Source organism: Balaenoptera physalus (assembly GCF_965194825.1).
Source record: "Balaenoptera physalus genome assembly, chromosome: 19".
NCBI classification, from domain to species: Eukaryota; Metazoa; Chordata; class Mammalia; order Artiodactyla; family Balaenopteridae; genus Balaenoptera; species Balaenoptera physalus.
The window spans coordinates 48701987-48729676 of record NC_138900.1 but is presented as its reverse complement, the minus strand read 5'-3'; the positions used below and the strand labels follow the sequence as shown (position 1 = coordinate 48729676).

The 27690-nt window shown below is 51.4% G+C and overlaps 1 protein-coding gene and 1 pseudogene across 7 annotated transcripts; both read right to left on the bottom strand.

The window, feature by feature from the left end:
- Positions 1–9892: 9892 nt before the first annotated feature.
- On the bottom strand, positions 9893–10374 carry LOC309649569 (small ribosomal subunit protein eS17 pseudogene; annotated as a pseudogene). The gene has a single exon. The product of its transcript is annotated as a small ribosomal subunit protein eS17 pseudogene (transcript).
- Positions 10375–15340: 4966 nt separating this feature from the next.
- On the bottom strand, positions 15341–27149 carry CA7 (carbonic anhydrase 7). 6 transcript variants are annotated; one of them, XM_082439744.1, is made up of 7 exons: positions 24815–27146; positions 22072–22269; positions 19145–19263; positions 18324–18419; positions 18160–18222; positions 17477–17632; positions 15371–16974 (listed from the first exon to the last, which is right to left on the bottom strand). In XM_082439744.1, exons 1-7 carry the CDS (start codon positions 24852–24854, stop codon positions 16852–16854), a joined length of 795 nt encoding a protein of 264 aa, XP_082295870.1. In that variant the 5' UTR covers positions 24855–27146; the 3' UTR covers positions 15371–16851. The 6 variants fall into 6 exon arrangements, with proteins under 6 accessions (XP_082295871.1, XP_082295870.1, XP_082295875.1 ...); XM_082439749.1 differs by having other exon boundaries at positions 22072–22196; positions 24815–27145; XM_082439747.1 differs by having other exon boundaries at positions 22072–22196; positions 24304–27144.
- Positions 27150–27690: the final 541 nt, after the last annotated feature.

Here is a 27690-nt window from a genome sequence, read left to right as displayed (position 1 = left end):
TCTGTGGAGGCGGGCTCCTGACGGACAGCGTAATTGCCCAATGGCTGAGGAGGGCGAGGGGGCGGGATCCAGAGGGGCCCAATCCGGTTCCTCCCCCTCCCCCGCCCATCCTACCCAACCTTTACCCCCACCTCCCTCAGGGTCTGACCTTGGGTAGGCTCGGCGCTGGGCTTCGGGACCAGGCAGTCTTGTGGCTGAGCACCCCCACCAGGTGACAACCCCCCTCCCCGTTCTGTGCACCCCAAACCGAGCAACCTTTCCCATTCCTCACTGTTGTTAATAATACCCCAACGGCTTCCTCTCCATTTCTGTGCTGACCAGTTCAGACCCCTCTCCCAGGCGCCACACCCTTCTATGTCCACTTGGACGCCTCCCTCTGGAGGCCCTATGTACACGTTAAACATAGCTTCTCTGGAACTCATCTTTCTGCCAGACCTGCTCTTCCTCTCCTCCCCTAACCCAGTAACGGCCCCATCATCTGCTCAGAGACCCAAGCCCCAAGCCTGGGAGTCATTTTGACTCCTCCTCCCTCACCCCGACCCGTCTCCTGTCAGTTATCTAATCCTGTTCATCTCACCTCCTTAATATCTCTCCAATCCAAATATTTGCCTCCAGCTACCCTCCCACTCCACTGCAACCTTCTCATCTGGTCTCCCCACCTGTGACTTCAATTTAGCCCTGGTTGCTCTGCTTCTACAGATCAGGTAGGGTGACCCTTCTACAGCTCAAATTGCTGCTGTAAAGTCTTCATTGGCTCCCCACCAACCACTGGGCCTTGGACTGACAATTACATTGGCATGGCCACGGATGGTTACCACAATAGTTAGTGGTTGGTAGGTTGAGAAAGGCTGAGAACCAGGACACCAGATATTTCCTCAGTCCCTTCCATTGTGGAATTCCAGTTATGGCCTGCTGGAATTGCTTTAATAGAATTCGTCTAGTACCTCTGATAAGTCAAGGGCAGTCTTCCCTGGAGGCAGAGAAAAATAGGAGACGACCAGAAAAGGCCACTTAGAGCCCTGAAAAGGTGGTGTTCTGGAAGGAAGACACACTGGCTTACCTGGGGAGCCTGGCCAGCCCACCTGGATCCAAGGACATGGCTGCCATAAAACAGCTCCTGTCAGACTTGCCTCTGATATGATATTCATACCGCCACTCACCCTTGGCCCTTTCCGGAAGTTCTACCAGTAAGTCAGAATTTGCAATATCTCTCTTCCTGGATATTAAGATGGCTGTTTCGGACTTAAACTAAAAATAACTCCAAGGGATTCTAAATAAATGGGTACAATTATTATTATTTTGTATAGATAGTCCATTTGGGGTTATAGAGGGTTATCCTTCAGGACAGAGGCAGCACAGCTTATGGGTGCCTGCGATATGTCAGGCCCTGGGCCGACTACAGGGGACACACAGATGGCTGCCCTCACCGCACTTTCCTGAGAATATTACATCACTCTTCTGTCTGAAACTGCTGAGTTTCTAAGTTACCACACACACACCACTTCCGAAGTAAAAATGCACCCTTGAGGATTTTGTGTGCACTGGAACTTTTGTTTAAAGGCTATAACCAGCTCAGTTACCCTATACATGATGGCTAGCCCAAGGACCCTATCCAGTCTCCCAAGGCTTCCTTGTCACAAGGTCTTATTAGAAAAAGAATGAAGGAAAAGGACTTATCTCTGCCTTGAGAAAGGGAAAGCAGCTCAGCTGTCATTTTCCAAGAAAATATGTAAAAATACTCTGTCTCACTCAAAACCAAGCAAATGTGAATTAAAATGAGATACTGATTTTTGTCAGTCAACCTGACAAACATTAAAACATGATTAATACCTAATGTTGGTGAGTGGGCATTGCCATCTTGGCAGGTGGGAGTGTAATTTGAGGCTGTCCAAGGGACAGATCTTTGACCCACTAATTCTACTTCTTCTAATTTATCCTACAGAGGCAGTCAAAGGCAAACCTTACAAATTTTCTACAATAAATACACATTACCCCATCTGTATAATATCTTGTATAATCAGAAAAAAAAAAGAGCAAAATTGCATTTTAAAAACAGAGGAGTGGCGGGGGTAGGGAGATAGATTTCTTAGATGATTCTGGCCAAGTCCCTTGATTCCTTAGCAATGCAGATAGGACCATCTATGGAATGTTAGGAAAGCTGGATTTGAGCATGATCTTGTGTCAGGAGGAATTGAGATGGTGGCAGAAGGTTTTTGTCTAACTGTCAAAACCATATCTGGCCTGATATCTGGGAGAGTTTATAAAAAACCTCAGATGTCTTCTTTGCCAACATGAGCTTGCCCTTGCAATGTTTCTGTGGCATCATTGCTGCCCAAGGTAGCTGAATAAGCTCAGAAAAGCCTTCTTGCTGATCTGAGCACATTTGTGCTCTGAGACAATTGTCCCAGAGACCAGTGCCATCCTAAATCAAGTGATTTAACCTCACCACCTTTTAACCAAGCAGGTTACTTTCTCCGGCACTGTCCTCTCCCAAACTGATCACACACGGGCACGTACACACATACACACACACACACACACCCCACCTCCCTTTCCTTTAGAGGGAATGGTTACCAATCCCTGCAGAGCAGCAAACTCAGGGACATATTTAGCAAGTCTTGAGGATGCTCGTGACAAAGGCTTGGGAATTTTTGAAAAATACAAGTCCTGCCTCAGCCCTCTTAAACCTGTTCTGAAGCAACAGCACTGACAGACTTGCCAGGTTACCAGGAGGCCTCAAAATGGTTATGTTAGGCTCCTAGCTTCTAGAGGCAAGCTAAGATTGCCCTTCAGTAGAAGATGGGCAGAGCCTTTGAGGGGAAATACGACCTGTGTTTCTGTCTCTTTAAGGCTTCTCCAAACACAAGTCAATCTTTTTCAGCTGCCTGATGGAACAGCTGCAGCCAGGGCTGTGATGACCTAGGCCAGGGGGCAGCTTCTTCTGTGACACTCAACTAATCATTCCCTTTGCCACCATCATCCCACACCCATTCTCACTCAGGCCATATTAACTGGCAAGCTCAGAATTTTCCATCACCCTGGAGTCCCAAGCCTGAGGCCCAGCTCTGCCACCTACTTGCTATGTGATCCTGGGCCAGTCATTTCCTCTCTTGGAGTCTCTGTAGAACTACTTGGAGAGGGCAGTTGTGTGGCCCTTGGAGTTGTCATTTGTACTCTAGGTTGCCAATGTCGTATCCCTTCTTGAAAGTAAATCTGGAGAGGAGTAGAAGAACAGCAATAGGGGCCTAGTGTGGGGAAGAGGAAGCAAGAGGAAGTTGGGAGACGACCTGGAGCCCCCCAGAAGCACACTTCCTGTTCTTTCCCTTGCAGCTTTGCTACCCTGTGAAACAATAGTCCTCCGGGCAACTTTGAATGCTCTCTCGCCCCTCCTGTGGAGGCCATGCCCTGAGCTCCCAGGGCGCCCCTTTCAGGCAGGGTCGGAGGTGGAATGTCAGCACCTTGGCCTGAGCACGCCCCCAGCGCCCAACAGGAAGCCAAGAGTCAGGTTGGAAAGTCCAGGAGGGAGCTATTGACCAGGACAGAATTCAGATGGAAAAACCAGATTACAACAAAGAAGAGAAGGCATTTGATAATAACAGCAATTATTTCTGCATCTCTCCCCACCCCCGCTTTCTCTTCGCACATGCCTTTGCGGGCAAAGAAAAGATTAGTAGGACACATGCCAGAAGTTAACAATGCTTATCTCTGTAGGAACTTTCACATTCTTTGCCAGTCCATTTATTTCTTTATTTCCTTTTTAAAAAATTTTTTTAACAGGCAGCATGTATTTAGTAATCAGAAAAACCCCAATAATGTCTATCCTAGATAATTACACATGGGAGTGGGAAGGAAGAAGGCACAGCACAGGCTGGGTAGGGGCTGTTCAGGGGCAAGAGAGGCAGCTGGGGATAGGACAGGGTCCTGGAGGAGCCTGATGTTTTAGATGGGGAATCAGGAAGCTTTATCTGATAAGATAAGCTTTGGACAGACATCTGAAGGAAGTTAGGGAGTGAGCCTGGCAGTATCTGGGAGAAAGCATTTGATGGAGAGAAAATAGCAGGGACAAAGGTCCTGGCCTTGCCAACTAAGGGAAGGGCTTGAATTTTATGGCCAGGGCTTCCTGTCTCATCTCCACCCCTTTGGCCAGGGCTGGGAAGAACGTGAAGGAGCATCTCACCCATGCTCTCCTAAAGTGTGCTCCATGGAACATAGTCCCAGAAAATATTCTGAGAGAAAAGGACCACATGCATACTACCCTGCACTGGAAGAGATTTCACAGTGAACAATGGCTTAGTCAAGGCGCTGAAAAATTGTGCAGTAAAAGTAATTCATCCAACTTCATAGCAGCAATTCAAAACAGTTCACCATGAGCCTCCTTTTTGCTGTAAAATCTAGTCATGTCTGGCAGAACCCATATACTTTGTGAGATGCCCGTATATCCATTCTTGGAAGAGCAAAATAGAGTCCGAAGACCTGAACTGGCTTCCCCAGGTTCTCCTTTAAGCTTGTGGCTGAGAGGAGTCTGGGCCTTGCTCTCTGAACTCTCAGCCAAGCCACATTCCTAGAAGTTTCTTATCTATATTTGATAGCCTGAGGGACCAGTTTAGGCTTCTCCAAAGCCAGAGGGAGAGCCCCTGTACACTGTACAGGGTACCCTCTCACCATGCTGTGTTTTTGTTTAGCCATCTTTAGGTAAAGACTATAACTTAATAGGAACTTCATCTTCATGGATGCTAACAATGTATGCGTCTTTTCTGAACCTGGTCCTCCAGTGGGCAATGCAGGGCTGGTGCATTTCAATCACACTCATGAAAAATCAAATATACTTTAATCAGGCAATAGCGACAATTGAAGCCTCTATCTGAACACCCCACTTCTTGTAGAAGGCTGGGAGTCTGTGGACTGGGTTTTTTTTTTTTTTCTATAGGATTTTTTAAAAATTGAAGAATAGAAAAAAAAAAATTGAAGAATAGTTGATTTACCATGTTGTGTTAATTTCTGCTGTAAAGCAAAGTGATTCAGTTATACATATATATCCATTCTTTTTTAATATTCTTTTCTATTATGGTTTATCATAGGGTATTGAATATATTTAGTTCTCTGTGCTATACAGTAGGACCTTGTTTATCCATTCTATATATAATAGCTTACATCTGCTAACCTCAACCTCCCACTCCATCCCTCCTCCAACCCTCTCCCCCTTGGCAACCACAGGTCTGTTCTCTATGTCCATGAGTCTGTTTCTGTTTTGTAGATAGGTTCATTTGTGTCATATTTTAAATTACACTATAAATGATATCATATGGTATTTGTCTTTCTCTTTCTGACTTACTTCACTTAGTATGATAATCTCTAGTTGCATCCATGTTGCTGCAAATGGCATTATTTTGTTCTTTTTTGTGGTTGAGTAGTATTCCATTGTATATCTGTACCACATCTTCTTTATCCATTCACTTATTGATGGACATTTAGGTTGTTTCCATGTCTTGGCTATTGTGAATGGGGTGCATGTATCTTTTTTTTTTTAATTTTAAATTTTATTTTATTTATTTTTTATATAGCAGGTTCTTATTTTATACATATTAGTGTATACATGTCAATCCCAATCTCCCAATTCATCCCACCACCACCACCACCCCCCTGCCACTTTCCCCCCTTGGTGTCCATACGTTTGTTCTCTACATCTGTGTCTCTATTTGTGCCCTGCAAACCGGTTCACCTGCACTATTTTTCTAGGTTCCACATATATGCGTTAATATACGATATTTGTTCTTCTCTTTCTGACTTACTTCACTCTGTATGACAGTCTCTAGGTCCATCCACGTCTCTACAAATGACCCAATTTCGTTCCTTTTTATGGCTGAGTAATATTCCATTGTACATATATACCACATCTTCTTTACCCATTTGTCTGTTGATGGACATTTAGGTTGCTTCCATGACCTGGCTATTGTAAATAGTGCTGCAGTGAACATTGGGGTACATGTGTCTTTTTGAATTGTGGTTTTCTCTGGGTGTATGCCCAGTGGTGGGATTGCTGGGTCATATTGTATCTTTTTGAATTAGAGTTTTGTCTGGATACATGCCCAGGAGTGGGATTGCTGGATCATATGGTAATTCTATTTTTAGTTTTCTGAGGAACCTCCATACTGTCTTCCATAGTGGCTGCACCAACTTACATTACTTACTTACCAACAGTGCCGTGGACTGGGTATTTTTTCTTCCCTGCTGAGAACCAGTGTGGCACTGTGGCCTTGGGACTCATTTATGAAGTGCCAAGCCCCTCAGTACTTTTTACACCTGCCTTCCCAGAAGACAAGAGCCTCTTTTGCCTCTGAAAGGGCACCCTGTGTAATGTGGTTTCAGAGGCTGGGCCTAGGGTTGGGCAGACACGAGAACCCCAGCTCTGTCATTGACTGGATACATGACTTGGGTGAGGGGCCTCGGGTGAATTTCGAGCCTCTATTTAGAGGCTCAGCCATCTGCTGAATGGGGGCAGCCATTCCCATGTATGTTGTTGGGGTGACCCCCCCAGGTGTGTTGTGACTACAGAATGGGGGCAGGGGACAGTATGGCGGGGTGTTGAAGCAGAGCTGTCCTCCTTTTCTTGGCTCCGGAAATATTTCTGTCTAAAGAACTAGGACCTGCCACTGTAATCAGGGCACCCCCGCCCCCAGACTCTGCTGGAGACTGGGTCAAATTTAATTCAGCTTTTTTCCATGCTCACCTTCAGTTCCATGTAACTACCTCCAGGCCTTTGTCCCTATTGTTCCCCTGCCTAGAATGCCCTCCTCTATCCTCCATACCTTCGGGGAACAGTGGGGCCACTGTCCCAGACTTTCATGCATGCCCTCTCCCCAGTAGCCCAGTGGTCTCGGTGGCACTGACCAGCTGCCTACTCCACCCAGGGCTGGACCCCCTGGGCAGCAGAGGAAGCAAGAGCTTAGGATGCTAGTGAAGCAGGAGCAGAAACAACAGCAAAAAATATTTTAAATATTTTGACAAGTAGTAACCTGCTGGGCAAGGTTGTTTCCCAGCACAGCTGGGCTGGGCCCCCGCTAGTGATCACTGGCTGGGATGGAGCAAAGACCAAGCTACACATGGCCACCAGGGGGCGTAAACACACTGCAGGAAGCACCTGAGAGAGAGAGTGTGTGTGTGTGTGTGTGTGTGTGTGTGTACATCCCTCCACAGTGCTTAGTGCCAGGAACTGACAGTCAGTGGTGGAGAGGCTGAATGCCTTTTAAGGGGCTTAGAGAGTGGTGGCTCAGTCTTGGCTCTGAATCTTATCCAATGCTGGTCCCAGCAATTCCTGCTCTGTGACCCAGAGGAAGTGTCTTAATCAGTCTTATCCTCAATATCTCATCTGCCAAATGGGAATAAGAATGGTGCCCACCTCAAAATGTATCGGGTTTAATTAAATGAGTCAGTCCATGGATTGTGTTCACTGGTTGGTCATACCGCAGGCTCATGGAGCACGTTCTCAGGGTCACCAAAGGAAGGTGCTTTAAAATAATTTTTTATTTAATATTTTATTAAAATAAAAACATAATGGGAGAAATCAGAACTATGTTTAACTTCTTTATAGTTACCTGTCAGTTTAGTATTATATTGTATTGTTTTTATATCTGATTACACAGGTGAGGGTCCTATAATCCTTTTGGTGTTTGGCTTGACTGGCTTTTCAGCCCAGAGAGGTCCCCAGAGGAGCTACAGATGATGGGGCCCCCTATGTCTGTTGGGGGTGCACTTCCTGAGAGATCCAGAGCAGTTGAGCAGATGTCCATGCAGGGCCCAGGAAAGTAGGTCCTGGTGGCATCCTCTGAGGGAGGAGTTGGGGGATGGGTAGCAAGGTCCACATAGGGTCCCCAATCCTCCAGGCCCAGAGACCAGCCTGCTACCCAGGAGCTGGCCATGGGGAGGCCCCACCTTAGAAACCCCATCAGTGCTCTCATCCACGCCCCCTCCTCCTTCAGGTCATGCCCAACCTTCTACCCTACGCCCCCCCAGGGGCCCCCCCTGTGGTTCTCTGACCCCCAGATGACCTCCCCATTTGTCCCCTAGACTTGTGGTACCACCTCAGAAAGCATTTGGAGAATCTGGGGTCAGTTGTCACATGGCTGAGGAGACCCTGGCATTTGGGGTGGTCAGGGTGCTAGGAGTCCTACAGGATAGATGCACACAACAAAGGATTGTCTGAGTCCTGCCCCACCTTCAAACATCTCACCTGGATGTTCAGACAGGGGAAGAATCTGTTTATCTCCATGGGAGTCTACAACCCTGTTCCATTTTATTTGGAAGCACAAAGTAATGCCTGCACAGGTTTAATTTGTAGCAAATTATCATACTTTGTGTCATTTGGAATTTTACCAGGAGTTGTTCACCAAATAGGAAAGTCTCACCATGATGGCAACAATACTCGTGCTCCTCTGCCTGGAATGCATTCGTAGCTGCCATGTTATGGGGCTTCTGAGTATGGGCGCAAACACAGGAAGACTTCATTACATCCTTGCGCCCCAGCATTTACATACTGCCACACATATCACTTTATTGAAAATAACATTATTTGTATATATAAATATACCTTATTTTGCATTATAAATGACTGTCCTTTATATTACAACTAAAGTGTTACACTGATTTTTTGAAATTATGTGTCGAGATAAGTTATATTTTCTTCAGTTTTCATTGTAGGCTCATAATGGGAGGTATGGCGTTTATTATTATAAAAAGGAGGCTCCTAGAATCTCACAAACATACTATGAGCAAAAAATCCAGAAACCAAGGATGTTTCTGAAATAAATACTTTCATTTAGTTGAAGTTCGAAACCAGACAAATGTAATTTATGCTATTAAAAGTCAGGTCAGTGGTTACTTTGGGGAGGTAGGAACGTAATGAGGACTTGGGGGGTATGGAGTGCTGGAAACATGCTTTTGGTGATCTGGGTGCTGGTTGCACATGTGGGTTCAGATTGTGAAAGTTCATTGGCTATATGTACTTTTCTGTATATATGTTATGCTTCCATTTAAAAACAACAACAAAAAACAAAGTTAACATCACCAGTAATGGGGCAAATCAATATCATGTGCTGAAGACAGCATGGGATTGTTTTGTGATATTCCCACAAAAAGTACATAACCTGAGTCTCTTCATGAGAAAACACCTGACAAACCCAATTGAGGGACATCCTACTACATCATTGGCCTGTGCTCTCCAACCATATCAAGGCTGTGAAAGACAAAGACACACTGAGGAACTGTCTAGAGAAAAGGAGACTTAAGGGACTGGACAACTGAATGCAATGCATGGTCTGGGAATTTTGGGGGTTTACAAAGACACTATGGGGACAGTAAGCAAAATCTGAATAAGGTACATTGATTAGATAATAGAAACGTAACAACGTTAATTTCCTGATTTTGATTCTTGTACTGTGGTTATGTAAGAGAATGTCTTTGTTTTTAGGAAAAACCACTGAAGTATTTAGAGGTGAAAGGGTATCATGGCTGCAACTTATTCTCAAAGAGTTAAAAAAAATGTATATATGAAGAAAGAGAATGGAAGAGAGCAAAAGTGATAAAACGGGGAGCCTGGGTGGCCAGTCTATGGGTATTCATTGTATTTTTTCAACTTTTCCATAAATCTTAAAATATGCTATAGTAAAACATTGGGATTTAGGGGCTCCGGGTCTGATAGTGGAACCCTAAACGTTGGCTCTTCCTTTTTCTGTTCCCACGGCCACAACCCCACTTCTCCTGGGTGTCAGTGTGAAGAGGGACAGGAAAAGAAGGAAGTAAAGCCTGGCATTTCCTGACATGGTGGCAAGGTCTTGTGTGGGCACTGAGGGCCCATCTCTAAGCGTCTTTTTTTTTGTTGTTTTTGTTGTTGTCCGAGGTTTATTGAAAATATTACAGCACAGCAGAAAGATTCAAACGGCTCCACGTGGTGTTTTGAAATTCATCCCAACTGTAGGCTGAGTGAACTGCAGCTTGGACAGACTGCCAAAGTCCAAGAGCTTCAGCATTTCCTTAGTGTCAGAATCTACTTCAATGATTTCCTGATCCAGGGCTGAGACCTCAGGCACGTAATTATCTCTCCTCTCTCTCTCCTCCTCCTGCAGCTTGATGGAGATACCTCTCACTGGGCCTCTCTGAATCCGCTTCATCAGATGTGTGACATAGCCTGCGATCTTGTTGCGGAGCTTCTTGCTGGGAATGATGGCAATCTCCTCGCACATGCGCTTGTTGGTGTGGAAGTCGTTGCCCAGGCGCGTGTAGTACTTCTCAGTGATGACCCGGGCTGCCTTCTTCACGGTTTTGGTGCGAACGCGGCCCATGTCAGCGGGTCCTTGGTAAAAGAGCTAAGCGTCTTAACTTACAGCAAGGCTTAGTGAAGTTGGCTGGGGTTGGTAGCTCTTGCCAGCTGCCTGACACCTGACTTTCTTTCCTCAGCATGACCTCTGACCTCAGGCAGCACTGGGATCAAAGCAGGTGCCGCAAAGACTGTAGAGCTGGCTGCTGTGTCCTGACCCCGGCTCCCAGAGTTGCCGGAACTGCCACTGGCGCCAGCTAAGGCAACCAGTTTGGTGCTCAGCGTTCCACCCCCAGCCCAGGGTCAAAGGACGCATGTGAGCAACTCTGTACCTGGCTGATCTGAGCTGCAAGGGGTAAGGGTCCCCCCAGTCCCCTCTGCTGCCCCCAGAAACCACAGGCTTCTGGATTTAGTGCTGGGGCCAAGGCTTTGAAGGCTTGGCTGCCCCCAAAATATCTTTTCAGTTCACCTGCCCCTGCCTGAAATTATGCCATTTGAGCTCTTCTCTCCTAGGAGAGACCATTTCCAAACACTGAGTTCTCCTAAAGTACAGACCTCGTGTTGCAGGGGTCATAGTTCGTGGACTTGGGTAAACATATTAAATGCCTTCATTTTCTGTAAATCAGTTGAATCTAGCTCTGAGCCCCCATTACATTGGGCTGGGAGGAAATTCATCCCAGGTATTCTCCCGTCACATTGATGGGCAAGGTCCTGGGGGTCATGGGAGGCTGTTCTGGTCATCTGTCCCTGCAGTTTTTTTTTTTGTTTATTTTGTTTTTTTTAATTTATTTATTTTTATTTTTGGCTGCGTTGGGTCTTCATTGCTGCATGCGGCTTTCTCTAGTTGCAGCAAGCGGGGGCTACTCTTCGTTGTGGTGTGCAGGCTTATCATTGCGGTGGCTTCTCTTGTTGCGGAGCACGGGCTCTAGGTGCGTGGGCTTCAGTAGTTGTGGCACACGGGCTCAGTAGTGGTGGCTCGCAGGCTCTAGAGCACAGGCTCAGGAGTTGTGGCGCACGGGCTTAGATGCTCCGTGGCATGTGGGATCTTCCTGGCCCAGGGAACGAACCTGTGTCCCCTGCATTGGCAGGTGGATTCTTAACCACTGCGCCACCAGACTTTGCTCTGGGCCTACAGGCCCGGGGCGCCTGTGTCCCCATGCCTTCCCTGCAATTCCTGTCCCAGGAGGTCAGCTCAGTGGGAATAAAGAACCACCAGCTCACCCTCACATGCCCCTGAAGACAGCATTTGGGTTGCAGCTGGAGGGATTTAGATTAGACTCACAGACTGCCAAACCAGGAACTGCCAGGGCACGGGCATGAGTCCATTCAGCGGGGCCAGGGAGGGGCAGCAGGAGGAGCTTACGAACTGCACCTGCCAAAATTTGCACTTGAGCCCCAAGTTAGAAGGTGAATTCAGGCCAAGATGCCCAGCACTTTCTGAGCCTCAGGGAGAGTTTTCTTCCTCCAATCTGGGAGGCTTTTAGACCCTGCTCTAGTCCTCCAGTGGCTCCTCATGGTCCCTGGATGTACGGGCAAACTCCTGCCTGGCATTTGAGGCCTCCAGAGCCTGGGGACCCCTGTGTCCCCAGCCACACATCTCCTCTTTGTCGGTACATGCTGAGCAAGAGCCAGGCCTCCCTCCTCTCTGTCTGGTAAATGTTCACTGCTGCTGAGGCTTTTGTGCCTCCGCTGGGATGCCAACGACTTTGCTCTGGGCCCCTCTTCCAGAAAGACCTCCCAGATTAGTCAAGTCTCCTCAACCAAGCCAGGATCCTTCTCAGGGACACTACCACCTCCCCCAACTCTTGACAGTCTCTTGCGATCAGTTCCTTCCTGAGGGTCTTGGCCTTTTTCCCAGTGGAACAGCAAAGGTCCTTCAGGGTGGCCTGGGACAGGGCCAGCCAGGCTGGAGGAAGGTGGGGAGTTAGGGAGGTTTCCTGGAGGAGGGAGGCCCTGACAGAGGGAGCCAAGTTGGTATCAAATGTTCTGAGACTGCCCTTGTCGAAGACAGAGGCTTGAAACAGATCTGACTCATTCCTGCCATCGCGTTGTCTGGCTCTGGGCCTGGCCAGAGGGCCTGCTTGGACCCCTCGCTAGCAGATGGCCTTGCAAAGAGTGACATCCGTTTTGGGCTATGCTGTCCAATACGGTAGCCACTGGCCACATGTGTTCTTGGGCACTTGAAATGTGGCTAATTTGAGTTGAGATGTGCAGTGAGTGTGAAATACTCACTGGATTTCAAAAATTTAGCCCCCAAAATAATGTAAAATATCTCATTAATTTTTCATATTGATGATATGTTAAAATGGTAAGATATTTTGGATATAATTGAGTCAACTAAAATATATTCTTCAAATGAAATATACTTTTTTCTTTTATATAAAATTTTTATTATTTTTAAATTTTATTTTTGTTTTTTTCTTCCAGTTTTATTGAGCTATAATTGACATACAGCACTGTATAAATTTAAGAGGTACAGCATAATGATTTGACTTAACATACATCATGAAATGATTGTCACAATAAGTCTAGTGAACAGCCATCATCCTGTATGGATAAGAAATTAAAGAAATAGAAAAATTTTCCTTGTGACGAGAACTCTCAGGATTTACCCCTTAACAACTTTCATGTATAACTTACAGCAGTGTTCATTATATTTATCATGTTGTACATTACATCCCTAGTACTAATTTATCTTATAACTGGTTTGTGCCTTTTGACTGCCTTCATCCAATCCCCCCTACCCACACACCCCCGCCTCTGGTAACTACAAATTTGATTTCTTTTTCTATGAGCTTGTTTGTTTGTTTTTGAAGTATGATTGACCTACATCACTATGTTAGTTTCTGGCACACAACATAGTGATTCGATATCTCTATACATTTCAAAATGATCCCTGCTCTAAGTCTAGTTACAATCTGTCACCATACAAAGATATTACATAATTCTTGACTATGTTCTTCACATTGTACATCTCGTACCTGTGATTCATTTATTTTGCAACTGGAACTTTGTACCTCTTGATCTCCCACATCTATTACTTTCCTCTGCCACCCCTTCCCCTGGGCCCTCCAGTCCAGATCTCTTAGAGGGTCACCTGGCTGCCCTGGGAGGGCCTCTCTGGGATCTTGGGAGCGAGCAGAGCCCACCTTGTCCTGGGTACCCCAAATGTGCCCAGCATTGGCTCCAGGAAGCAATCTTGCCATGGATGAGGATTCAGGACCCAGTCCTGGGTCCCTTGAGGTTGGCCATCCCTATTGGATGTAATAGGGTCAAACCTTGCACTGTAATTATAAGAGAAGGAGGCCACTGTGGTTTTAAAATAGTTTTAAAATTAAAAAAATGGGGCTTCCCTGGTGGCGCAGTGGTTAAGAATCCGCCTGCCAATGCAGGGGACACGGGTTCGAGCCCTGGTCCGGGAAGATCCCACATGCCGCGGAGCAACTAAGCCCATGAGCCACAACTACTGAGCCCGTGTGCCACAACCAATGAAGCCCACGCACCTGGGGCCCGTGCTCCACAACAGGAGAAGCCACCGCAACGAGAGGCCCACACACTGCAGTGAAGAGTGGCCCCCACTCGCTGCAACTAGAGAAAGCCCATGCGTAGCAACGAAGACCCAAGGCAGCCAAAGATAATAAATAAATAAATAAATAAAATTAAAAACAAAACAATAAATGAATTAAGTGGAAGGATGTAAGGAATGAGGAATCTTGGCAGCCTTGGGATAATTATTTTAAAATCAGCTCCCATTTCTCAAGTCCTCTGCAGCTCCAGGACTGTGGTGCCACCATCCCTGGGAGGTGGCGGTGGGGTGCTAAGATCCCTGGCAGGGCCAGTAGTATTAGGCCTATTTGGTCACCACTATGCTCAGTGCTCTGGCGTAGAGCAGGAGAGTTAGCAGACAGATCCAGCTTCAAATTTTGCTTGGCCATTTGCCTATTTAACCTTCCCCAGCCTCATCTTCCTCATCTGTAACATGGGGGTGATGACAGTTCTTAGATCATAGGGAGAGAGTCAGACATCTGCCCCAGGCCCTTTACCTGCCGTCAGAGGCAGCATTACTAGCGTTACTTCCCTGCGGCCACCTGCCCCCAGGCTGAGCAAACACTGTCCTCCAGACGCTATCCTTTTCACCATCTCCTGAAACATGGAGAGAGAAAATGGCCCCCAGATTGGGCCAGGGGTGCCAGCCGGGCTGAAACTGTGTCTGGCCCTGTGCTGGAGCAGCACTTGATGAGGGGCCCTGCCCCTCCTGTGCCCCAGCGCACTCTGGGGACAGGTTTGCCCTGAGCATGAGAATGGAAGGGGGGAGTCAACAGAGCAAGCCTCTCCCTTACCTGCCTCCCTGGTCTCGAAGCTAGAAGTCTAAGGCCTAATTCTACCCTCTCCTCATGGCCTCACCCAAAACCCAGAAGTATCCCATGACCCTGGAGTGCCCTTCTGGTATAGTGACTATGACAGGAGCTGTGGCCAAAGTGAGTAGACCGATGTGCCCCCAGCCCCGCTGGGACCTGCAGCTTGGCCTCCTTCCCAAGGATGTTCAGACACGCCACCGGCCCATCTTTCCAAAAGCCTCGACCCTGTGCCCCCTCAGCTATCACTTTCTTGCCCTTCACAACCACACGTATACATTTGCTGTCCTGGTTTCACCTCCCCTCACTCCTCAGCCCCCTCACTGTCCACCATCTGCCCCTGTCCTGGCTCGTGGGGCACAGTGATGGCTGGGTCTCTAAACCTTCTGGACTTGGGCTGGGACTAGGGTGAGTCCAGCGAGGCACTTACGGTGCACATTTAAGGAGACACGCACTCTCAGCGTCATACAAGTGCAGGCTCGGGGCCTGAGGGTGTGTGCCTCCTTAAATTTTGCACCCTGAGAGATCACTTGCCTCACCCCAGCCCCAGCCCTGCCTCAGACTCCTCAGCAGCCCCCAATGCTCCTTTCCAAACTCTCTCACCTAGGTATCTCGGACCCCACTCTGTGGCTTTCCCTCTCAGCAGCCCCTCCTCAGGGTTGTGCGCTGGTTCTGTGCTAGATCCTGGGTCCTTCTCTCACTGAGCACCCTCCCCCTCCCTCCCCTCGGCCTCACCCACCACCTTGAGTGAAGATGCTCCAAAGCAGCCCCCTCTACCCTCCACCTCTCTCCTCGGCTCAGACCCCAACACCCCAGCGCTTCCTAGCACTCCTCTCAGGGCCCCACAAACGCTGTGTGTCCATCCTGGTCTGCTGCTGCCCAGGCTTTCCTGTCCTCTCTCTCCGCCCAGGGACACACCCTGCACTCCCCTCCACCCTCACAGATAGCCAAATGCTACCTTTGGGCTCCACCTCCTAAATCGCTCTCATCCAGCCCCCTGCTCCCGACCTCCACCACCCTGTATTCTTTCTCCTGGCCGCTGGCCACAACCTTCTCCTGCTGCCAGTCCTGCCTGCCCGCTCACACTCCACAGGGATCTCCCAGCCTTTGCACATCTGCCCCTGCCCCTCCTCTACTCCAGATCCTTCCTGACTCCCATTAGCCTTGGGAGAGAGTCCCAGGCCCTCCCCCAGGGCTCCAGCCCCACTCGTTCTTCTCTGTTCCACAAACACCCTGGGTTCTCACCTGGGAGCTGGCACACCTGCTCTTCCCTGAGCTCAAACATGCTGCTCCCTTCTCTCTGCCTTGGAATACTGGTTGGAATTTAATTTCTTCACCAGATGAAGACATCACAGTGTGAGCTCAGGGTGGGGGAAGTAGGCTCCCCCTTTTCTCTGCCTCCATGGCCCCTGCCCTGCCCTCTGTATCACCCTCACCTGTTCGGTGCCCATGGCCCTCTCAACATCCTGTGCTTATCACCATGGCCTCCCCGATACCTGGAATAGCACTTGACAGAACACAGGCACTCAACGGGTATTTGTTGCATGAATGAATGAATTTATTAATCAGTGCATGGATGGATTGTCATGTAGGTGGCTTTGGTGGCTGGGTGGGGATGAAGGGAGATACTACATAAGCTGTAGCCAGTGCCTGCCTATGGCAGCAGATGGCTGGAGGGAGAAGGCCATGTCACCTCCAGCAGGGTGGGTCCTGACTTTAATGGCCTGGCAGTGAGGTGCGTGCATGGCGGAGGCCTGCAGAAGAGGTAACACCGAGAGGGCAGCTCTGCCCACTTCTAATTATTGCTTGAGTCTTTCTGGCAACACCAGCTGCCTGCCCTGGAGAGTTTGGTCTCATCCATCACAGTGTGAGCTCAGGGTGGGGCTGCTGCCATTGCCAGTGGGGAAGACAAGAGGAGGTTCCCAGGGGCCTTTGGGTCTTGGAGAGCAGAGGCAGCGTTAGGCTTGGACCGTGCTCAGCTTCTGTCCTTCCTGTCCCCAGGGCAGCTGAAAGGTGTCCCCCGACTTGAGGGTCCCATCGAGAAGCCTCCAGGTGGCCAAGGAGCAAGCCAGCTGAAGTGGGGTCCACAGCAGCCCTAGGCAGGGAGCCTTGGATGGTTTGGTGTCTGCTGACATGGAAGCCCTTGGGAAGATGGTGCTTCAGTGGCCGTCTGGGCAGGTAGGCAGCTCAGGCCCTGAAGGAGGCCTTGACCACACGGCCCTTCAGTGGCTGTGGCGGCCGGAAGTTGTTCACCATGTGAATCCTCTCATCATCCTCTGCGGTGAAAAGCAGGCTCCGGAATTTCTCCATCTTAAGGCAGAAGAGATACTCAGGGCAGAATGGGGGCGTTGTGGTCCTCTCTGATCCCAGACACGACATCTGGCATACCCTGCCCAGCCAGTTCTGCCCCTCTCTCCTCTTGCCCCTAGGGCTTGTCCCTACTTCTCCCCGCTCATTTCCTCTTTGGGAGCCCAACCTCAGTTACTTACTCACTATAGATCCTCTGAACCTGGACCCTGCTCCACCTAGTTCCAGTTCCTGTCTAGCTAAGAATCATCAGCAAATGCAGCATTCAGATTCTAGCACGCTAGGGGTGGTCCCAGGATCCAGGGAGCTCCCCTTCTAGTCTGTGTCCAGGTCCTAATAACTAACAACCAAGCTGACTCCCACCCAAGAATCTAAACATTTATTAGCGAAAGACGGGAGCCTTGATGGTGGGACCACCGGCTGTGGGCTGCTGGTTGGGAGAGTCACACTGCCCGGGTGTGCCTGAGTGCCGCATCCTTCCATCTGGTACTCTGGGAGGACTCACCTGCCTCTCAGAGATGCTGATGGGCTCCCGGAGCACAATCCAGGTGACGCTCTCGCTCAGTGGGGGTGTTGTCAGGGAGCCGGGGTAGGTCCAGTAGTGCTGGCTGGCAGGCAGGAGGTACTTGGGGTTGAAGCAGCTGAACTGGGCCTTGGTGCCCTGGGGCAGGGTGAGGGACCCAGGAGTCAGCAAAGACCTCCCAACAGGATGAGACCAACACCCTCCCCACCCATTTCTGTCAATAGGATTTAGGCTTCTCCTTGGCCCACTGATGCAAATTGTGGCCAAATGTCTGTGATCCCAGAGGCTATTTTCCAGCCTGGCCGGCCCTCTCCACCCATTCCCTTGTATGTAAAAGCTGTGGTTCCTAAAGCTCTTTGGGCACCATGTTCTCTCCCTTGCCTTCAGCAGAACTTAATGGCGCTGCTGGTCAGAGTACCATTAATGTGACAGGCATCTTATCAATCCTATGCCCAACCAGACTTCACGCTGGGCATTCAGTGGGGCCATGGACCCTGATGACGAGGAGTCAGTTGCAGGGCACCACAGGTGCTGACCTGCACCCTTCACCTCTGCCAGGGTTTGCTGCCAGGATGGAGAAGTGGATGGGCCCACTCCATGATCTGGCCTCTTCCTTCCTCCCCACCAGGCTGCTGTGGATCAAGAGCATGGACCCCTGGTCTCACCTTAAACCGAACCATGTAGAGTGCATCTGTCAGACGGTTCATGCTGAGGTGCTCGTCCCCCGTCTGTCAGGGAGAAGTAGTGTGAGCCCAGATCTCACTGTGTTCTGGAACTAGGGGTGGTACCAGGCCTCCCATGGCCTTCTGGGCCCAGGTAACCCCCTCACCTCCAGGAAGACACCAACCACAGCCAGGCCATCGGGTGCTGAGGCCGCCTCCCCAAAGGTGCTGTACTTCTTGGCATTCCAATGAACCAGGTGCAGCTACAGGGGCAACGACAGGCCAGGCCAGTGCTTAGTGCCTCCCAGGGGCCATGGGAGCTCAGAGCCAGGCTTCCCTCACTCCCACCGGACTCCTGGCCCCTCTGCAGGAGGGGCGGGCCACAGATAGCATTTACCCTGTTCTGGGCCTGACCCTTTCCTGAGCCCCAAGGGACCAAAGAGATCAGGCCCTGCCCTCCGTGAACTGTGAAACAGATAATGATTATCCAGTGTGACACCTCCCTGAGGAAGTGAAGCCTGCAGCTGAGTCCAAAGAATAAGAAGGGGGTTACAGGATGGAACTCTTGGGGCAAGGTATTCCAGGCAGAGAGAACAGCAGCCTGGAGATACGACAGAGCCAGCTGTGGGCAGGGGATTCATCACATGCAGGTCAGTATGGGAAGAGGTCAAGGGAGTTGAGGCCAGGCAAGGCCAGTTCATGCAGGGCCTTGAATGCCAGGCTTAACCCTTGAAGGGTTGTTAGTAAGGCTGTGGTGGGACTGGATTTGGCCATCATAAAATTCCTTCTGGACACACAGATCGGGACAACAGTAGGCAGAGTTCAGGTGGAAGACCTGAACTTCAGGTGAAGGGCGTCTCTCCCAAAGGTCCCTGAGAGAACTCACTCTCTCCAGTGCCTCACACCAGGCACCTGTCAAGACCCTGACTCCCCAGTCCCCAACTCCTTCCCCAAGTGGTAAAGGGATTCAGGTAGAGGAGGGTCTTACTTCGCTGGGGAATGACTTGCCATCCACCGTGTGCTCTGAGCCCTCACTGTGCTTCTTGCCCCAGTGGAAATGGAGCTGCTTGAGCCGGTAGGGCCCATCCAGGGGGCCCCCAGTCACCACTGTGGGGAGAAGGGGTGTGTGTAGCAATTGCTGTGAGAGAGCCCACACCGCCTGCAGGCAGCAGTGCCAATATCAGGGCAGTGCTCAGGAGAGGGATAAACTTTTCATTTGCAACATTCCTTGTGCTAAGTGGACTTGGATCAGTTCCCGCCCAGTTCCCTATGCCCTTAGCTGGGCCAGGGCAGAAATCCTGGAGCCCTGTATGTGACAGAGGAGTCTGGTACAGAGTGGGTATATCTCTCCATCTGGATCCTCCCCACTCTTGCCCAGTTTCGAGTGGAAGCTGGGACTTTGCCTCTCACGCCCCAATTATCACTAACAATAGACCTCCCATGTCTGGAGGAGCCCTGACCCAGAGCTGGGTCAGAAAGATTCTTTTCTTTAGTCCTCATAGTAGCTCATGAAAAACAAAACCTATTATTATTTCTATTTTATAAAGGAGGAACTGAGGCACAGAGAGGGCAAGGCATTTGCCCAAGGTCACACAGCAAGGCACTGAGCTAGGATATAAGCCTGCATCTACTTCATATAAGTCCAGAGCCCAAAGCCCTAATCACCAGGCCGTGCTGCCTCCCCAGAACCTGGAGGCTCCCCAGGACCTGATGTCTGAGGCCAGCTCCTAAGGGTCCCCACTCTGATGGTCAGTCCCAGGTACCTCCAATGTCCCTCCTTCATGCCCTCTTTGGCAGGCCCCACTTATGCTGGTTTTGTGAATTTCCCACTCTGATACCTGGAGAGCTGGGGCCACTCACAAGGCCTCCTGGGACTGATTGAATTTCCAGCTGAAAGAGATCTGGCAGTGGAGGGAGCCCCAGCCAGGCCAGAATGTGAGCTCCTGGATCAGGTGACGGCCCTGGGCTCAGAGTTCCACTAGGCCCCTCCAGGACCGGTGACCAGGGCAGGGCCTTGCCCCCTGTGGGCCCTTCAAGGAGGAGGACCATGGGACAGCCCAGAGGCCCCTTCTTGCTGTCCTGCCTCATCTGAGGAGCAGGGCCTGTCCATGGCAATGCTGGGTGGTTGACTGAGCCTGGGGGTGATGGCTGTGGGCCAGGGCCCAGTCAGGCTGCTCCATCCTGGGGAGGCAGGAGTAGCCAGGCCTGCAGGCTGAGCTCCCTGATATGGGCTGGGAGGGCCCACTCTTCTGAGCATGACCCACCTGGGACTCCACAGTGCAGTCTCTTAGGGAGTGAACTGCCTCCCTAACCCTTGAGCTTGGCTCCCTTAGCCTCCTCTCTCCATCCTGACCATAGAACACACTGCCATTCACTGTGTACTTCCTATGTGTTCAGCAGTCTGCAGACATTAATCCCCACAGTGACCTAGAGGGGGACACATTGTTACCCCCTTGGCCAGACGTGGGACTGAGGCTCAGAAAGGTAGGTATCCTGCCCAAGGTCACACAGCTGGGGAGTGGCAGAGACCCAACTGTCTCACTCCCAAGCCTACTTTCTTCCCACTGGTCCCCTACCCCTCAGGCCTGGGCATTCTGATAGGGGAGGGAACCCAAACCAGGCCGGAAAGTGAGCCCCTGGATCAGTGGTCCAGAGGAATGTTCCCTTGGGCCTTTCCCTGCCAAGAGTGGCCTTCACTGAGCTACTGATGTCTGAATTGAGCCCTCAGTGCCCTCTGAAGGCTGTTTAGAAGATCCAACCATTTGAAAACTGCTCCTTCATAAACTGTGATCTAAGGTCATCAGGAGCTCCATGTCCCTCCCCAAAGTTCTGGGTGGGAGGCTTTTCTTAGAATTCAGTACCAAGAATGCTGTGTCTCTCTTCTGAGGATCTGTTGGATTTCCTACCTTCTGCAACAAGAACTATAACTGATCCTCTTTCCCTTTTTCCCTAGCCTACCAGGGAACTCAGAGTTAAGCAACTAAGATGATTCCTATCTGGCTTTCCTCCTCTTCTCTGCCCTTTGATTTTCTATTTGAAACTTAAGTTTCCCTGAGTGCTTTCATTGTGCGTATGGGGGGTTGGGGGAGGCGACAGAGGGGCAAAGTACCAGTCACTTCCTTACATAAGAAACTTTAGCAGGTTCCCTCCTTACCCCACTTCATCCCTCACAGGCCTGGTCATAAGGACAAAAATCCATTTACTAAGGAGCACTCCCAAGGCTTCTGTCCAAGAATTTATCATGAAGGAACCCGAACTCTAATCCCAGGGCAAAGAGACCTTGGAAGGAGCTGCTACAAGTTCCCACTGGCCTCTCTTTGGCCCAGGATGGTTGGGATCTTGAAGCTGTAGGTGGGTTGGAGAAAAGACCTTTGGAGTGGGACCAGGCTGGTTCTGGCCCTCCCCAGCTCGCTGAGTCTCTACTTGCCCATCTTAGAGGTAGGTTCTTGAGAAGAATAAAAGAACTGCCTGTGTGACCTTAGCAAGGGGTCTGGCACGCAGAACATTTTAGCTCCGTTCTCTCTGCTGGGCTTGGCCAGATCACACAGAGAGGAGGGTTTGGCCTTAGGCCACACAGCAGCTCAGTGATGGGGCAGGGAGTGAAAACAGACCTGACCTAAAGCACTAACTGAAAGAGAAGAAAGAGAATTAGCATTTCTTGAGCATCTGCTATATGCCAGCACTACAAACATCACTTCAGTTTTTCATTTCTCCTCTCTATGACCCTTGGGAGGAAAATAGGGCCTTAATGCTCCCATCGTATGCATCAGGAGACTGAGGCTCAGCCTAAGGCTTCACAGCTGGTGAGAAGTGGAGCCTTCCTTCCCTACCACAGCATGCTGCCCCTCCTGAGCCTGCCCAAAACAGGTTAGGATCCCAGGGGGAAGGGTACCAGGGTCCGGCAGGGCCACTTACCAGTTCGGTCATCACTGTCATTGAAGTCCACTTGGACAGAGTGGCCATTGTTGGCGATGCTGAGGGACATGCAGGACTCATAGGAAAGCTCTAGTGGCTTCAGGCTGGGCGAGTACACAGCCTGGCTGGATACAATATTGATTGGTGACTGGCGGTCTCCCTGGGCAATGGGATACAGCTTGTGCCAGTGTGAGGGGCCTGCAGACGGGGAGAGGGCAAGGACTCAGGCCAGCCTGAATCTCTGGGCTGCAGACTGAGGGCACCTGTAGGGGATGGTCTCCGTGCTATCCTTTCAGAGATTAGCCCCTGCTTTGGAGCCATGAAGTCTGGAGCTCCAATCCCAGCTCTGTCACTTCCCCTCTCAGCCTCCATTTCCTTGTCTGCGAAATGGCCTCACTAAAACTCTCCACCCAGAGCTGATAGGAGGCCCAGAGAGGTAATGCATGGAAGGGAGCACAAAAAAGCTACAGGCTCAGGGGCAGTTTGGGGTAGTGGGTCCTCCCCAACAGGCAGTATTGCTTAGAGAGGTCCCCGGGCTCCCGAACTCCCTGACCTGACCCTACCAGGTATCTGGCCTCTTCCTGCACTTTAGCCAAGTTCGAGTTGGTGTTTGTGATAATGATAACAAAAGTTCACATCAACCTCGCTTTGGCTCTGTGACATGAATTTGCTCCTCATACCAGCCTCGTGAAGTAGAAACGAGCATGATCCCTATTTCACAGGTGAAGGAACTGAGGGCCACTCGCACATGTGCGCGCACACACTTGGGCACTGGTATAAATACACAGTGTGTGCATGCATTGCCCCCAGCTGCCCTCCCCAGGCATGTGCAGGTCCGGAGAGATTTTCACGTGCGCACACATATATGCACAGTGACCTGAGCTCACTGCACCCAGAGCCGTCAGGCCCAGTAACACATGTGTACAAACACATAGCCCTGCCAACTACCTCTGATACACACATATGCACCCTCACACACAGCCATCCCCTGTTGCAAACCCAGGTCTGCACTAAGAGACTACAGCAAAACACATGCTCGTGCACACGCACACACACCTGCATGCACACCCACGAGCACCCACCACCTGCCTCCCAGAGACTCCATCTGCAGCCGAGAGGCTCGGCATCTCCCCGGGGAACATCCTGAGATGCAGCCTATTTTTAGAGCTATTGCCGGCTGGTGCTTCTCCCCGTTTTTGGCTTCTTAAGTTTTCCTGAGAAAACAGCAGCAGGTGCTGACAAAGCTGTGTCCCCAGTGGATGACTCAGAATCGTGGCCCAGACCCACTGGGTTATTTTTGAAGTCCTGTGAGCATGCTGCATGCCGGCACCTCCATCCTCTATCTTTCCCTCCCTAACTGCACCTAGACTGGATGGCCCAGGACTGGGCGAGGGGCAGCAGCTTCAGGGTGGCCAGCTATGGGGCAGGCCTATTGGGATACTGGACACAGTGCTGGTGGGCAGGACCAGCAAGAAGGCTGGAGTCAGGGGGAAGCACCCTGAAGCTGGTTGGGAGCAGGTGCTCTGGGGGAAGAGGATCTTCTACGGGTCGTGTCAACCTGCCCCTTCTCTGCCTCTCTCTACATCTCTGCTGATCTCTGTTGCCTTTTTCTGAAAGTCTCCTTCTAGCTTTTGCATGTCCAGATTTGGGGTTCTCCCCTCCAAAATATTCTCCTGTGTGCTTGGGGTCCCAGAGGGGCCAGAGACACCACAGCACCTCCCTAACTCTTTCTGGCCCATTGTAACCTCCAAACCCCCAGACTTTGTAGCCTAGGACCCCCACCCACCCTCACAGAGTGCCTGTCTCTCCTCAGATGAGTGGGAACGGGGGTGCTGCTCCCACCAGCACTTCCCCTTCTCCCCACTCCCACCTGCCTTGCCTGGGTTTCGTCTTGGCAGCCTGGATCTTGGCTCCTCATTGTTCCTCTCGGGAAAAGCAAGAAACCCTTATCCCACACCCCGACCCCAGTTTGGTAAGAAATAGCCCAAAAGGAACTGACTTGCCCCAGTCCCACACTCAAGCCTTCTGGCTCTCACCGTCTGCCTCTTCTCCCTTCCTCTGCATCTTAAGGAAGCTGAGTTAGGACCGAGGAGCTATTCTCCCGGTCAGACCAGGAGGCTGCTGTGGGCCACGGGCTCCCATGCCTCACACCTGAACCTGCTCAAACACCCTGCCCGAGGCAGACACCCAGACACATCCGTGAGCCCCCAGATGGTCCCTTCCTTCACATACCTGCCGACTCGAAAGCTCGGGCGCTTCGACGGGGAAACTCTGCGCAGGACACCGCGCCCTTGCCCACGGGGAGCCCAGCTCGCCGGAGGTCCCGGCACACACGCGTGCGCGCTCCCCGCACAGACACCGCGCACAGCGCTCCGCCGGGACCGCCCCCCGCTGCCCTGGGCTACCTTCACCCGCTGCGCACTCCGACGATAAGTGAGTGTCCCGGCCCGGGTCAGAGCGAGCGGGGCCGTCAGGGACTGCGCGGAGGAGGCGGCTGGACGCGCTCGGCCGCGGGGTGGCTCGCTGGCGGCGGGGCCGGCCGGGGTGCAGCGCGGACTTTGCGCCAGGTGCGGGGGGAGCCAGGGCTCGGGCCGGGCGGGTGGGCCGGGTTCTGGGGGACGGATGGGAGAGGGATCCCGGTCTGCCTAGAGGATAGGGGGCTTGAGGGTCCCGCAAACCTGGCTGGGCGCGAGGGTCAGGAGCGAGTCCCAGCGGGTGGGGGCCGGCCGGGGTCTGCGCCTACCGTCGTTGTGGCCGTAGCCCCAGCCGTGGTGGCCGGTCATGCTGTTGCAGTCCCCGCAGCCGTGCACCTGCCTGCTCGGCTCAGTTCTGCTCGCTCGGACTGCGGCTCCGGCCCCGCTCGCTGCCGCGGAGCAGCCTCTTAAAGCGGCGGCAGGCAGGAGGAGCAGTTCCCAGGCGACCCGCCCCCCACCCCCCCAGCAGGGCGAGAGGGGCCGGCCCTGCCCCGCCCTCGCCCACCCGCCCTCAGGCCAGTTGAGCCCCGAGTTGAGATGCGAGATGCGGGGGGTGGGTGGGGGGCGGTCAAGGGGACCTAAACCCCAGCCCCATCCCCACCCTGGCCCTGGCCGGAGCACTCTCCCTCCTTCCCTCCAGCACGTGTACAGGCTCTGGGGCAGGAGAAACGGCCAATGCTGAGGGCGGCCTCTGTTTCTCCACGTCCCATCTATTCCCCAGGCTTGTCACTGGGCAGTAAATCCCACCACCGGAGACCTGGGCTCTGGGCCCTGAGTCCTCTTGGACTGGGACCCTTTTAAACTGCAGATTGCACTGACCCTCAGGTGTCCAGAACTGGAGCTTCCCCTGTTTGCCAGACACTGGCAGGTTCTGGGCCAAGCTTTGGGTCCTTCCTGTCATCTAACCCTCTCAGCTTCCCTACAACAATGGGTGGTCCTTCCATTAGCCCTATTTCACAGAACAGGAGACTGAGGCCCAGAGAGGTGAAGTGACTTGCCCGAGGTCATCTAGCCAGAGAGTGAGGGATTTACTCTTAGTTTGTCTCACTCCTAGGCTCTTGTGCTCTTTACTACTTCCCTTGGTGCTGGGGGCAAAGGGGTCCTGTGGTTGTGGGGATCTGGGAGCCCTGGGCTAGGAGGAGGCCTCAGGCAGAACCAGAGCCTCAAAGGGGGAGTGGGGAGTTTGGGCTTTAACCACTGGGCATTAAGACTGACAGACCCACAGACACCAGCTGGCTTTCCCATGGAACTAAGTCTGAGGCCTTGCCTCCACCCTCTCCTTCTCTTCCTGGCTTCCTCCTCTGTCTGGGTCTCTTTGCCTATTCCTCTACAGCCTGCTGTTTGTCCCTCCTTTCCTTGCCTCTCCATGACCTTTGGCACACCTGCTGGGAGCTCAGGGCCTCCACCCTGCACTCAATCTCAGTATCTGCCTTGGCCCAACATTTTCCCACCCACAAGGCCTGGTCCTTGCTGTGCCCTCCACCTGGGACGTCCTCTGTCTTCCACCCACTGGCTCCAGCCGGCCCAATCCGACTCATCTGAGGATGTGGCCTTATGCCAAGGATAGGGCTTGTCTCTGGCTAGGCCGCAGCAGGCAGTTTTGGGAAGACAAACAGATGAGTGGATACAAGGACAGACAATTGATCCCACCCAGGGGCTTGTACCCAACCAGAGTTGAAGGGCCATTTGTGGAATGTCTGCTGGTCTGACCTCTACCAGAGGAGAGTATTTCAGGCCCTGTTGTTGGCTGACCTTGTGAAGGAATCTGCCATCTTGTCTGCCAGGCTCCCCTATATCTGTGTGGCTGTCTTGGTTTCCCTCTCCCAGGCCCTGAACCCCTCAGGTCCCCAAGTAGAGTTGTGGAGATCAAGGGACAGCTGGTTGGCTGGGCCAAGGTCAGTCAGTGACTTCCCAACACTGCCTAGATGCTCCTCCCTGACCCAAGAGCTGGAAGGGGCCCTTAATAGAAATCTGACCCTAGGGCAGGGGGGCAGGGCATCATAATAAACATGTAGAGGGTGGCCCCCAAGACTGGCATGTGACAGGGAATGCAACCTTGTCAAGGTCCCAGGTCTCCAAACCAGAAATGTCATCTTTAGACCAAGAAGACAAAGACTAGCTTCAGAGTGAGGACTGCAGCCTCTGTTCATCTCCCAGAAGAGCCAGCCACTCTTCTCCTGGGGGAGTTGCAACACTTTCAGGGCCTGGGGATGGGCCCAAATGTGTCTACTTCATTGACCTACTTCCCCCTCACTGTGACCCAGAAGACACTTCCGTGTTTATTTATAGTGCTAAAAAAGTTGGAATTACTTAGTTTTGAATCCAGTTTCATCCACACAGCAACCCCACTTTACAGATGAGGAAAGCAAGGCTCAGAGAAGTTGAGTTAGGCTGTACAGTGAGCAACTGAGCAAGAATGAAAACCCAGGGCTGCTGAGTCCCTTATTCAGCATGTCTAAAATCACCAGGAGAGGGGAGGAAGTGGATTTTAAATTTGATTGTCATTTGTGTATATATGCAAGACTCTCTTCACAATGACTTAAGAGAAGCTAGGGAGAGTGTTTGCCTCCAGGGTGGAGACTGGGAGCCCGGAAGGGTGGGGGAGGGTGCGGAATGGGGGTGGGAGGGACACTCTTTACTGCCTACTCCTTTTGAAAGAATTAAAGTATTGCCTCTTTAACAACCAAATAAAAGTTGATCCAATTCTTTCCTTCCTATATCCTGTCTTTGGCAATTTTCTCTGGGTGCTGGAAAACTGGGAACTCAGGTAGGTAAGAGGAGCCAATGGAGTCTGCCTGTCTCAAGTGAAGCTCCAGTTTCCCTGCAGCCCACTCAGGTCAACTTGGGAAAGACTGCCCCCATTCAGGCACCTCCTGTCTCAATTACGTGCCGTCTTTAAAGCTGAATTGATTTCACTGTTCTGGAGTTTACTCTTTGGTCTCACTGGCATCAGTGGCCTCCTGGATTTTGCTGTTTCTGGCGGAGAGGGAGGGTAGGGATGTGTGAGCTATGAGGAAGGGCTGGGGAAGGAGGGCAGGAGCAGATTGCACAGCCACACCTCATTCATTGCGACCTTGACCGGATCTCACTTCCCCTCTCAAAGTTACAAGTCTCTCTTCTCTATAACAATGAGGTGATTAGAGCA

Excerpts from the sequence above, each read along its gene's own strand:
- CA7 (XM_082439744.1), bottom strand. The coding sequence starts at position 24,854 with ATGACCGGCCACCACGGCTGGGGCTACGGCCACAACGACG. Across the intron at positions 22,270-24,814 it reads GGGCTACGGCCACAACGACG|GCCCCTCACACTGGCACAAG; the intron begins GTAGGCGCAGAC and ends CCCCGTCTGCAG. Across the intron at positions 19,264-22,071 it reads TGACAGTGATGACCGAACTG|TGGTGACTGGGGGCCCCCTG; the intron begins GTAAGTGGCCCT and ends TTCTCCCCACAG.